The sequence below is a fragment of the Aquarana catesbeiana genome, linkage group LG02 (genome assembly GCF_042186555.1).
Source record: "Aquarana catesbeiana isolate 2022-GZ linkage group LG02, ASM4218655v1, whole genome shotgun sequence".
Taxonomy (NCBI): domain Eukaryota; kingdom Metazoa; phylum Chordata; class Amphibia; order Anura; family Ranidae; genus Aquarana; species Aquarana catesbeiana.
Genome location: NC_133325.1, coordinates 754,093,901 through 754,107,759, shown reverse-complemented (window position 1 = coordinate 754,107,759; position 13,859 = coordinate 754,093,901). Strand labels below are relative to the sequence as shown.

General features: G+C 40.5%; 1 protein-coding gene across 4 annotated transcripts in view; it reads right to left on the bottom strand.

Annotated features, from left to right (window-relative positions):
* The window catches only part of ITSN1 (intersectin 1), a 260,698-nt gene that overhangs the window by 34,957 nt on the left and 211,882 nt on the right, over nt 1-13,859 (bottom strand). For all 4 annotated transcript variants that reach the window (XM_073617164.1, XM_073617162.1, XM_073617165.1 and 1 more), the window contains 2 exons: nt 4,447-4,568; nt 1,356-1,462 (listed from right to left, as the gene is read on the bottom strand). In XM_073617164.1, the coding sequence (XP_073473265.1) occupies nt 1,356-1,462; nt 4,447-4,568 (229 nt within the window). The remainder of the gene's footprint in view (nt 1-1,355; nt 1,463-4,446; nt 4,569-13,859) is intronic.

Genomic DNA, 13,859 nt, shown 5'->3' with positions numbered 1-13,859 from the left:
TGCACATAGAGTTTTCTAATAGCCCCCTGCAATCCCACAAATACCTGTTGAGCTAAATACTGAAGTCCACCTAATGCAGCTTTCTGAGATGTGATGACAATGATGCTTCACAGCTCATGAATTCAGAGCAGCATTTTTCACCCTCATGTAGGCTATGCCTGATTGCACTACACGAGATGAAAAGAGGTTGCAGGGAGCGTGGTTATGGCTGGGTTCACACTGCTGTGGTGGCAGACATTGTATGTGATTCGCAGCGCACTGCTGTTCACATCACATGCGATGTCTGTGCTGTGCGATATCAGCCATACAGATAGTATGGCTGATATCACACCGCATTCGGTCCAAACTCGCACAGGACCCTTTTTTTGTTCGGACCAGAATCGGATCGCATGGGTGTTCACGCCTATGCGATCCGATACATGTCCGAATTGTCAGTTCGCAGTGCGATATGCGGGCTGAACTGGGGGTGTCATTAACATTGTATGACACTCCCCAGCAGTTCGCATATGGCAGTGTGAACTGCAATGCGGGAACCCGCAGTAAATTCGCTGCGTTCCCGCAACGCAGCAGTGTGAACCCAGCCTATTAGTATTGTTTTTGATAAACGGGTAAGGGTATGTACTCTTTTAAGGTTGAACTGGATGGACTTGTGTCTTTATTCAACCTAACTATGTAACTATACTCCATACTCCTTTACATGGGGGGGGGGAATCTGGAGGCCCCCTTGTTAAAGGGTGCTTCCAGATTCCAATAAGCCCGCAGATCCCCACAACCACCAAGCAGGGTTGTGGGGAAGAGGCCCTTGTCCCAAACAACATGGGGACAATGTGCTTTGGGGCTTCAAAGTACCCCCATGTTGAGGGCATGTGGCCTAGTATGGTTCAGGAGCGGGTGGGGGGCACTAGCTCACCCCCCCCCCTTTCCTTACCTGCTGGGCTGCATGCTCGGATAAGGGTCTAAATTTTTTTTTCATTTTGGCCTTGGGTTCACCTTAAGATGCATACCAGATCCGAAGGGCCTGGTATGCATTGGGGTGGGGGGTCATTGCCGGCATTCACAAGTTGCACCCAAATTGCATCTGTATCATGGAGGTGCAACTTTCATGCGACTTTAGAGGATTTACATTGAAGTCTACGGACCTCAAGTCACATGATAATCGGACCCAAGTAGTGCAGGAATTTGCACAGATATGAACAGTTATCAATGGGGAAACATGGATCGTGATTTGTAATGTGACTTTGGGGTCCAAAATCGCATGACAAGTCACACAAGTGTGAATGGGGTCTTAAGATAAACTTTACAAAATCTATTTATAAGGATTACCAGACTGTTAAAAGCTATAAAACACTACTTACTTGAGCAGTTTAATATTGCACATGATCAGCTCCTTCCAGTTGACAAATATCATTGCCACCTCCTTCTCGGTTAAGAGTTCTGATTCCAGCAATGGCTTATGGAATGTCTGAAATGCAGACCCACCCAATATCAGTGATTAGTTTGTGTGTATAACAATTATTGCTTCCAACCTTAGAACAAGGAAACCTGTCAAGAGAGAGATATTAATGCCCCCATTGTTTATGGTTTTATAAAAAAAAGGCTAAGTGCCTAGCTGTCGGGCCTTCGTGCCATTTACCCAGAGAAAGCATTAATTTAATGGTTTCTGACCTTTCCTTGATATACAGTGTCTTGAAAAAGTATTCATACCCCTTGAAATTTTCCACATTTTGGCATGTTACAACCAAAAACGTAAATGTATTTTATTGGGATTTTATGCGATAGACCAACACAAAGTCGAACATAATTGTTAAGTGAAAGGAAAATGATAAATTCTTTTCAAACATTTTTACAAATAAATATCTGAAAAGTGTGGCGTGCATTTGTATTCAGCCCCCTTTACTCTAAAACCACTAGCTAAAATCTAGTTGAACCAATTGCTTTCAGAAGTCGCCTAGTTAGTAAATAGCGTCCACCTGTGTGTAATTTGATGTCAGACAGCTGTTCTGTGGAGCCCTCAGAGGTTTGTTAGACAACCTTAGTGAACAAACGGCATCATGAAGGACAAGGAACACACCAGACAGGTCAGGGATAAAGTTGCTGAGAAGTTTAAAGTTAAGTTATAAAAAAATATCCCAAGCTTTGAACATCTGATGGAGCACTGTTCAATCCATCATCCGAAAATGGATAGAGTATGGCACAACTGCAAACCTACCAAGACATGGCCGTTTACCTAAACTGACAAGCCAGGCAAGGAGACGGAGAGCATTAATCAGAGAAGTAGCCAAGAGGCCCATGGTAACTCTGGAGGAGCTGCAGAGATCCACAGCTCAGGTGGAATAATCTTTCCACAGGACAACAATTAGTCGTGTACTCCACAAATCTGGGCTTTATGGAAGAGTGGCAAGAAGAAAGCCATTGTTGAAAGAAAGCCTTAAGAAGTCCTGTTTGCAAGAAGCCATGTGGGGGACACAGGAAACATGTGAAAGAAGGTGTTCTGGTCAGATAAGACTAAAACTGAACTTTTTGGCCTAAAAGCAAAACGCTCTGTGTGGCAGAAAACTAACACTGCACATCACCCTGAGCACACCATCCCCACCATGAAACATGGTGGTGGCAGCTTCATGTTGTGGGGATACTTTTCTTCAACAGGGATAGGGAAGCTGGTCAGAGTTGATGGGAAGATGGATGGAGCCAAATACAGGGCAATCCTAAAAGAAAACCTGTTAGAGTCTGCAAAAGACTTGAGACTGGGGCAAAGGTTCACCTTCCAGCAAGACAACAACCCTAAATATACAGCCAGAGCTACAATAGAAGGGTTTAGAGTAAAGCAGATTCATGTGTTAGAATGACCTGGTCAAAATCCAGACCTAAATTCAATTGAGAACCTGCGGCAAGACTTGAAAATTGCTCTCCACAAACGCTCTCCATCCAATCTGACAGAGCTTGAGCTATTTTGCAAAGAAGAATGGGCAAAAGTTTCACTCTCTAGATGTGCAAAGCTGGTAGAGACATACCCAAATAGACTGGCAGCTGTAATTGCAGCGAAAGGTGGTTTTACAAAGTATTGACTCAGGGGGGCTTGTATACTAATGTACGCCAAACTTTAATAAGGGGTGCACCTATGACACGGTTCCCAGAGCATTATGGGTTTTCTACAGAGAAGGCACAGCAAAAGCTGCTTGCTTTCAGACTATCTTTCTCTCAGAAATTTTACAAGGTTCCAGGAAGCAGGCAGGAAATAAGTGGAAACATGTCCACATCTCAGCTCATTCTTGTGTATTTGATTGTATGGATCAATAAAAAAGCCCCTTTGGTACATTTCAGTGTGCAGTTATCCATCTTCTCTGTAACAGGGATTGCCAGTGACAAGCTGCACAAGCACATGACTATGGTGGGCAAGCATGGACCGACCTGGAGTAACACCATGGTTTATTGATATTGTATGGTAGAAGGAATGAGTTATAGAGCTAAACCCAAATATATTCAACAGAGCACTATAGATAGGTAAACGAATAAAAGAGGGCCTAGATAAATATGTGCTATTTCTTATTTACCTGACTTTGTGGTGCTAAACCCAAAAGCAAACATTTATTATATTGCAGCTTACAATTTCTTACATGTGATGGCTGCATTCATTTTTTTTTTTCTTTTAGGCTTTCTTTCTTCTATATTCATCTGGTGATCCAACCAGTAAGTCTGTTATTTTTCAAAAGAACAAGCCCTCCAGCAGAATGCATCACTTACAGACATGAGACAAACCATTTAACACTAGCATTGTTGCTTACAATGACCAGTTTTATTTATTTACAGTATGTAAAGCCTTTATCCCAAAAGGAAAATGTTTTCTGTAACTGCTTATAAAGTATTAGCTGGAGTTTGGATTCAATTAGTTAGTGTAGTTATCTGCTAGTACATATAACACTCCCCCACTCCAGAATGACAATGCTGCTGTCCCTGTGCTCCTTCATACAGAGTGGATGCACTCTAATATGAGTGGTGTTTTACTGAGCAGTTCACCAGGTGAAAACAGGGGGAAAAAAAACAAAGAAAAGAAAACTGATGCAACCACAAGGTCTAATGATCAGTAGGTAAGCTGCAATATATTATATTTTGGGTTTAATACTGCTTTTGGATGTAAAAATTGTAATTCTATATTTTGCAGTCTTAAATAAAAAAAAACATATACCATGCACTATACGGGTCCCTTTTAGAAATGCTTGGCTCCCCCATCTCCTTTTTCATTCATCATGGAAATAAGTGATGGTGGTTACCATGATATGGCAGTTGTCAAAGATAAGAGCTCATATTTTGTAGATGTAAATGTTGAGTTGAGCTTATGCAAAGAGTTTCAAGTTCCATTTCAATTGGTATTTTAGGTATAATGGTCACCACAATAGGACATGTAAGAGGGCCTGGTATAAAGGGTGTAGTTTATACTATCCAGCTCACCTCTGTGACCAGCTGAAGATCATTCACATAATTCTCTTCTGTCACAATCAGCTCGTGTATATAACCCTGGCGTTTTCTCTCCGTGGGACTCAACATGTCCAGGAGATGGAGGTCCGCACACCCTGAAATATAAAGAGGACACCATAAATATCTGTACTAGCAGCTCGCCTCAGACCTACAGTGATAAAAACAGTTTATGAAAATAAAAGGCAGGCTAAGCAGAATATTTTAAGCTTTACTATATGAAAATTTAGGGATTGTGATACTGTTTTGAGGGTCAGAAGTTTTGTTTTGTGATGGCAAGTTAGACGGCCCTTGGGTAGAAAACAACAACAACAGGCATTATCGCACAATGGCAGTGTTTTTTTGAAGGATCATTAGCTCCTGTAACCTGGTAGGTGGTCATATTTACAAGTTAAATGTACCAAAACCCAAAATCGGAAATGGCAGACACACAATGGCACAACCCCATAATCACCAGCATACAGGAGCCTTTAAAATTACTAGATAGGTAGATTATTGGTATTGTGGTGAAAGCCATCAACAAGCTGCACTGCGGGCATGCCAATGCCCGTGACCAGCGGTCGCGATGACCGCCGGACACACCCGATCGCAGGAACGAGAGGCAGAACAGGGACGTGTGTGTATGTGTGTGTGTGTGTATATATATATATATATATATATATATATATATATATAAATAAACACACAAATTCCTGTTCTGTGAGGAGATGCAGATTGTGAGTTCCTAATAGCTAGGAACAACGATCTGTCATCTCCTCCAGTCACTCCCATCTCCCCCCCCAGTTAGAAACACTTCCTAGGTAACACAGTTAACCTCTTGATCGCCCCCCTAGTGTTAACCCCTTCACTGCCAGTGACATTTACACAGTAATCAGTGGCTATTTTTAGCTCTGATCGCTGCATAAATGTCAATGTTCACAAAAAAAGTGTCAAAAGTGTCTTGTCTGTCACCCGCAATGTCACAGTCCTGCTAAAAATCACAGATCACCACCAATACTAGTAAAAAAATTTTTAAAAAAATTATAAAAATGCCATAAATCAATTCCCTATTTTGTAGACGCTATAGCTTTTGCGCAAACCAATCAATATATCCTTATTGCCATTTTTACCGGCCTAAACTGAGGAAGACATTTTAAAAATTGATTTGGGGGATATTTATTATAGCAAAAAGTAAAAAATATTGCTTTTTTTTTTTTTTTTTTAAATTGTCGCTCTTTTTTTGGCGCAAAAAATAAAAACCGCAGAGGTGATCAAATACCACCAAAAGAAAGCGGTATTTTGGGTAAAAAAAAGACAAATTTTGTTTGGGTACAGCGTCGCACGACCGCACAATTGTCAGTTAAAGCGACGCAGTGCCGTATCGCAAAAAATGGCCTGGTCATTAAGGGGGCAAATCCTTCCGGTCTTTAAGTGGTTAAAGGAACTGCAAGAGGCTGATACCTGATGAAATTCAAGTACTTACACTTCTTGCATTTAAAAATATATATTTAATAAAGCATAACTGATTAAAGGACTGCATTAATTTGCATCTTTTATATCTGCCTGGAAATCAGCTTTAATGCCCCACAAGGTGCTGACAATTATAAAAAAAAAAAAATTCTTTATTGTGATCGGTTTACTGAACATCTGAGCAGGCAGAGCACAAAGAAATGAACCTGAACACCAAACTTGGTAAATTATAAAGAACAATTTACAAAAATTTACGGGATACCATTATTTTTTATATTAATAATTATTCAGTAATTATGTATTACTGAAACTTACATTTTAATAATAATTAAAATAAAACCTACAGGAATAAATTAAAACCATAGCCTTAGGCTCGGTTCACACAGGGACGACTTGTCAGGCGACCTAGTCGCCTGACAAGTTGCCTCCCGTTCTGTGCTATGGAACCGTTCTAAGGGGAGCAACGCAAGTCGCTCCGACTTAGAAAAAGGTTCCTGTACGACTTTGGGGGCGACTTGCATAGACTTCTATACAGAAGTCATTTTGCAAGTCGCCCGGGCAGTCGTGTGCAGGTCGCCTCGGTGAGGCGACCTGCAAGTCGTGCCGCCTCTGGTGTGAACCGAGGCTTAGTTAACTGTAGAATGATATGTTTTTTTCCCCCCACTTTAAACACCTCACTCCAGGCAGACATAAAAGATATGAAAATGCAGCTCTGTAATCAATACATTGTTAAATGTGTATATATATATATATATATATATATATATATATATATATATATATATATATATATATATATTATATTAACATACAAGCAGTGCCAATACCCAAGTTTACATTGATATCAGCCTCTTACACTTTACTGCACAGTATACACAGCACAGGTCAAAGATGGGGAGAGAGAAGCAACACAAGAAGACAATCAGGTGTGGTGCAGTACAAGAAGCAAGCTGATAAGAAGAGAGGGCTCATTGGTTTCCTGCTTCTCCTTCCACTGTCCAGTTGCAGGGCAGGGAGGGGCCCTGTAAGTGAAAGTGAAACAGCAGCAGAGAATGATCAGGTCCCCTACCCTGTCAGACAGTGTGGTATAGGTGTGTAAAACCTCAGAAAAAGAATGAAATACAAATACTTTGGTAGGTAAAACAGCTTTTGTATGTATTTATTCTGTATATTTATCTGCTCGCCTGACGTTCAGATTTAAAAGCTACAGAATTTGCTTAAGTGAAAAAAGTGAATCAAAACTCTAACTTACCTGTGCAAAAATAAGTGTGGAAAACGTCTGCATTATTTTGATGAAAAACCCTTTATTTTATTTTTTTTAAAAATGATAAAAAAAGTCTTTAGGCACTGTAAACCGAGATAACAGGGAGTACTCACCTGTCATACTGTCCTTTTAGTGCCTTTTGGTGTTCAGTGCATGAAAATTACATTGAGCTAAATGGTTCATTGTCACTTTATGCTGCTCTGTTGTAGACTGTAAGACTGGCTGCATTACCTTAAATTTAGCTAGCATCTTACTGTAGAATTGCTATTTTTTTTTACTCTGGCAGGTTATCAATGACAAGCTACAGATAAAGCATATTGAAGATCTCACCAGACATCAACCAGTGGGTGGGTGGTTCAACTTTTATTGAACCAGAAGCAAAATAGGAATTTTGGGAGGTCTGTATGTAGACCGAACAGCAAGTTTGAGGACCCTTTCGCACTAAAGCGCACTACTTTAAGACATCCTTTTAATTTTAAATGGACTGGCAGCCCACCTAAATGCAAGAAAGACTGCATCTGCAGCCTTCTGAACCAAGCAGGCTGTCACAACTTATGGCGTTTTTGTGCAGTGTATTGCAGGGGTGTTGGAAGCTACTCTGTGTGCGCGTTGTGGTGCCATTCTAAATTAATATGAGTTACATTACGATTAAAAAGCATTAACTGAGATCCAGTGATATGAATTTGTGCTATGGAGATGCAGCAAAGCAGGTATGGTTTTACACACATAATGGACATGCCTAAAGGTTTAACGATTTTGGATTAGAATTTATAACTATTCACTCTTTTACTCAAAATTAAAAGCATATTTAAAACAAAAATAAAAACCGAATATATTGCTGCTTACAAATCCTTAGCTGCTGTCCCTGCATTTGTTGTATGCATTTCACATTCAATTATGGGAAGTCTACATCCTGCCAAGATCTAACTTTTTAACCATGTCATTCAGAGATGGACCCCATCTCTCAGAAACCAAGATTCAACAGCTATGCCATTAAAACCAGCAACTGTTAAGCTGGATAGTTCTTGAAACAGAAACTCTAGATACTTTAAAATTGCCCAAGTAGCATCTGCCCAAGTCAATACAAAGTAATGAGGATCACCAGGGTGCCCTCCACCTTGCACCTGCAAAGCAGACAAATAAGTAGGAATTTTAGGGGGGATAGGCATAGATCATTGTGCATTAATCCCATAAAGCCATGAAAACATCCACTGCTTTGCGATAGAGGATCCCTCTACCTGGAGACAAACCTGTCCAGTTTGTTGTTGAACCTGGAGGTCCATATCCAGTATGCCCCACCTATGACACAGGTCCCAAATATCTTAGTGTGTGGGGACCACTTCCCCAGGTCCAGACATTGCTGGCTGTGGAAGTCTACATCTCAAGAATGGACAATTGCTGGGTAAAAAGCAGACCAGACTGGAACATGACGTTCTGCCCATGGTAGGATTTGTTCTCTCTTTTGTTCTGAATTATATCATGCCAATTTCAAATAAGATCCAGGTAAACTTTATTTATTCTTTATTCATCAATTTAGCATTTAAGTTGATTTTTTTTCAGTCTGCAAATATTTATAAAATGTATGATGTGGCCCTCGTACCTGAAAAGTTTGGAGACCCTTGGATTAGAGTGAAACAGTGCAATACAAAAGAAACCTCTGCTTTTAAATTAGATTAGAAAGGTCCCTTTTGCAGCCTAGTGCCACTCAGTACTGGGGATTTGGTATTCTATTGTATGTAAAGATGAGTTGACATCTGCAAAAGGAATGTTAACTCTTTAGTTACTCTTTATACAAACAGTTTTTGTACGTTTAGATTTTCTTCCAAAATAGAAAAAAGGCATCACTCCACTGCGTTACACACTCAGAATATCATTGTGTGTGATAAATGGATCAGAATGCAGCATGAGCCCAAAACAGGTGACTTGACTATTCCAACAAGATCACAGCAGAGCCAACTTTTTTAAGTTGTCAGAGAAAATAAGAAGAAAAGTAAATTTTAAAAAGTTGGATAAGGGGGTCTTCAATGTGTTTAGACACTTAAACGGACATTGGGACTAAATGTTTCCCTAAAGTATAAATATATTCTTTGAAATATTGCCTGTGCCATGCGAAACACAGGAAAGACAGGGGGAGATTAGAGAACTGAATGCATGGATAAAGACATGGTGTGAGGAGGGATTTGGGTTTCTAGAGCACTGGGCTGACTTTTCATTGGGGTACAACATATATGCTAAAGATGGCTTGCACCTAAAGGGAAGAGGGTCTGCTGTGCTTGGGCAGAGGTTTATGAGCAGGCTGGAGATATATTTAACTTGTTCAGATCTGCACTATAGCCGAATGACGGCTACAGCGTGGATCTCCTTTGCCGGGAGTACGTCTATTGGCAAGTGGTTAAACTAGGATTGAGGGAGAGGGTGAACTAGAATTCAACTGGGCAAACAGGTCAGTTAGGGGTCAGACATGGATGGGTGGAATGGGAAAAGATGGGTTATGGCAGGTAATAAGAAGGTTCCCTGTTACAAACAACCATTGGAAATTATAGTACGATTTGTACTACTAAGAAAGATATGCAAAATACAAGAGCAAAAATGTGACAAATTAAAAAGTGTTTGTTCCCCAATGCCAGAAGTCTGCAAAGCAAAATAGAGTTGGAAGCTTTGGTGCACAAGGGGAACTAGGATTTGAGTGAAAAAACTTTTTATTCAGACAAATACCAGGGTACAAACTACGATTTAATTGGTATTGCTGAATCTTGGCTTTATTCTTCATGACTGGGCTATTAAAAATCCTGGCTATGCTCTCTTTCGGAGAGACAGGGTAAATTGTAAAGGTGGTGGTGTCTGTCTCTAGAAGTGAAGTGATCTCAAAGTGAGTGTGAAAGCAGACCTAGTTGATGGAGAGTATGACGAGGCTTTAGTATTATGGGTGGAACTGCATATAGATGTGCGTAGTTCAACGTAAATCATTGGAGATTGTTATAGGCCACCCAGTGTTAATGAGAGAGTAGAGACTCTACTCTTTGCCCAGATGGATAGGGCTGCAAGGTCTAGGACAGTGATAATAATGGGGGATTTTAACTACACTGATATTGACTGGATTAATGGCACTGCTGGAAAAGTTAAAGAGCACAACATTTATAAACCTATTACAGGACAATTTTTTTGGTATATTTCATAGAGGCCCTAACTAGGAATGATGCTCTGCTGGACCTGGTAATCAAAAACCATGCTGAGCTTGTTACTAATGTTCATATAAAAGAACATCTGGGTAGAAGTGACCATAACATGATTTCATTTAATGCAAGTTGCAAGCAGCAAACACATGCTGGAAAGAAAAAAAACACAACTTTAAGACCAAATTTTCTAAGGCTGAGGGCTGCTCTCCAAAACTTAGACTGGGAGGGAATATTGGCATCCATGAACACAGAACAGAAAAGGGAACTCTTCAAAAAGACTATGTGAACTCCCTGCAAAGTATATTCCCATTGGCAATAAGTTTAAAAGACTAAAAATAAAACCTGTGTGGCTAATGGCCAAAGTAATAAAAAAAATAAAAAATAAAAAAAAACAAAAATGCTATGAATAAGAAAAGCTTTTAAAAAATATAAAAATGAAGGAACACTCATTTAAATGTTAAAATGAATATAACAAAACATGTAAAAAGGAAGTCAAGGCCGCAAAAATTCAAAACAAATGGCAGATTACAAGAGAAAGACAGATCCAAATAAATTCTTCAAATGTATTAAAAGTAAAAATGTCAGGTCTGAGCATGTAGGCCCTTTACAAAATAATCCAGGGTAAGTGACTGGGGACAAAGAAAAGGCAAATTTATTAAATATATTCTTCAGCTTTGTATATTCAAAGGAGCATGGGGGAGCTTAAGTCCATAATGGGGATGGTATTGACACAGTCCCAAATGAACCATCAAAATTGATATGGTGCAGAAATATTTAGACAGAATAGGAAAGGTGAATAAAGCACCTGGACCATATGGCATACACCCACGGATCCTAAAATAATTGAGGTCTGCCATTTCAAAGCCATGGTTTCTAATTTTTAGGGACTTTTTAATGACTGGATAGTACCACTGGACTGGCGTAAGGTCAACGTGGTGAATATATTTAAAAAGGGGTCAAAGTCTTTACCAAGTAACTATAGACCTGTTAGTTTAACTTCTATAGTTATAGTTTAACTAACTATAGTTAGGTATAAGCAACAGACAGCATGGATTCATGAAAGACAGAAGTTGTCATACAAATCTGACTTCTTTTTAGGAGGTAAAACCTTGGACAGAGGGGTGGCTGTTGATGTGGTATACTAGAATTTTGCAAAAGCATTTGGCACAGTTCTCCACACATGGCTCATGTGTAAGGCCCCTTTCACACGGGACGGATCCGTGTTGATCCGCCCCGTGTTTATCCGCTGCTCAGCGGGGATCGCTCCGTTTTCCCCAGCTGAGCAGGCAGATGACAGGGCGGGACCCGCACACTGTGCAGGGACCACCTTGTCAGATCTCCGCTCTCCCCTATGGGGGATCGGAGGAACACGGACCGCCTGTCCGTGTTCCTCCGATCCGCTCTGCAGACGGATAGAAAAATAGGATTTTCTTCCGTCCGCAGAATCGGACGAGAGCGGAGGCGGACGACATCGGGTGTTAGCGGATGTACATCCGCTGACACCCGCTATCCCATAGGGATGCATGTATGTCCGTATTTCATCCGAAAACGGATGGATGAAATACAGACATACTGTCCGCATGTGTGAAAGGGGCCTTAAGGTGAAGTCTAAAGGGTTTGAAAAATCAGTTTGTAAATTGATATAAAACTGTCTAGAAGATCAAATTCAGAGAGTTGTGGTTGATGATTCTTACTCTGAATGGTCTAAGGTTATCAGTGGTGTACACCAAGGTTCAGTGTTGGGACTCTTACTTTTTAATATATCGATAAATGATATAGGGTCTGGGATAAAAAGTACCATTTCAAGGTTTGGAGATGACACCAAGCTATGCAGTGGAATAACATCCTTACACAATGTCTCCAACTTAAAAGCTGACCCCAAAGCACTGTTTAATTGGGTGACTGTGTAGCAAATGAGGTGTAATGTTGATAAGGGCACTTTCACACTGCCAGCGCCCGGGCGTCGGCGGTAAAGCACCACTATTTTTAGCAGTGCTTTACTGTAGTTTTTGCAGAGCTTTTCAGGCGCCATTAACCCCCCCCGCTAAAAAAGGGTTAAAACCCAGCCGCAAAAGGTTTAAAACCGCCCACAAAGGTTGCCGATGGCTCGGTGGCGCTGCCCATTGATTTCAGGAGCGGTGAACTACAGTGCTGCAAAGAAGCTGCTTGCTGGACTTTTTTTGACGTCCTGCCAGCGCAGCACCCCAGTGTGTAAGCACTTGGGCTTTCACACTGGCATTGCAGCTGAGGCTTTTTTAGGCTCTTTACAGGTGCTATTTTTAGCGCTAAAGCTCCTCCAGTGTGAAAGGGGTCTAAATGTAAAGTTGTGCACCTGGGGGGCTAAGAATATGCATGCATCATACATACTAGGGGGGAGTAAACTGGGGGAATCAATGGTGGAGAAGGATCTGCATGTTTTGGTAGATCATAAGCTTAATAATAGCATGCAATGCCAAGATGCAATTTCCAAAGCAAACAAAATCCTTTCTTGTATTAAGAGGTAAACACACAAATCCACATCCTGTCAGGAGAGGAGACAGATTGTGTGTTTCTAGTATATAGGAACAATGATCGGTTTCCTCGCCAAGCCAGTCCCATCCCCCCACAGTTAGAACACACAGTGAGGGAACACATTTAACCCCTTGATCGCCCCCTAGTGTTAACCCCTTCCCTGCCAGTGACATTTATACAGTAAATCAGTAGCACTGATCGATGTATAAAAGTCAGTGGTCCCAAAAATGTGTCAAAAGTGTCCGATCTGTCCGCCGCAATGTCGCAGTCCCAATAAAAATCGCAGATCGCCGCCATTACTAGTAAAAAATAAATAAATAAATAAAAATGCCATAAATCTATCCCCCATTTTGTAGATGCTATAACTTTTGCGCAAACCAATAAATATACACTTATTGTGATTTTTTTTTTTACCAAAAATATGTAGAATATATATCGGCCTAAACTGATGACATTTTTTTTTTTTTTATTTGGGATATTATAGAAAAAAGTAAAAAATATTGTGTTTTTTTCAAAATTGTTGCCCTTTTGTTTATAGCGCAAAAAATAAAAATCACAGGAGGTGATCAAATACCACCAAAAGAAAGCTCTATTTGTGGGGAAAAAAAAGGACAAATTTTGTTTGGGTACAACGTCGTATAACCGCGCAACTGTCAGTTAAAGCAACACAGTGGCGTATCGCAAAAATGGCTTGGTCAGGAAGGGGGTAAATCCTTCTGGGGCAGAAGTGGTTAAGAGGGGATATGATCAACATATATCAATACAAAAGTGGTCCATATAGTGAACTTGTTGAGTTATTCACTTTAGGGTCATCACAGAGAATCCAGGGGGGACACTTTATGTCTGGAGGAGAAGAAATTTAATCTCCAAATACCGAAAGGCTACTTCACAGTAAGAGCTGTGAAAATGTGGAATAGACTCCCTCCTGGTTCTGTCCAGCTCAGTAGATTGTTTTAAAAAAGGCCTGGATGCTTTCCTAAATGCACATA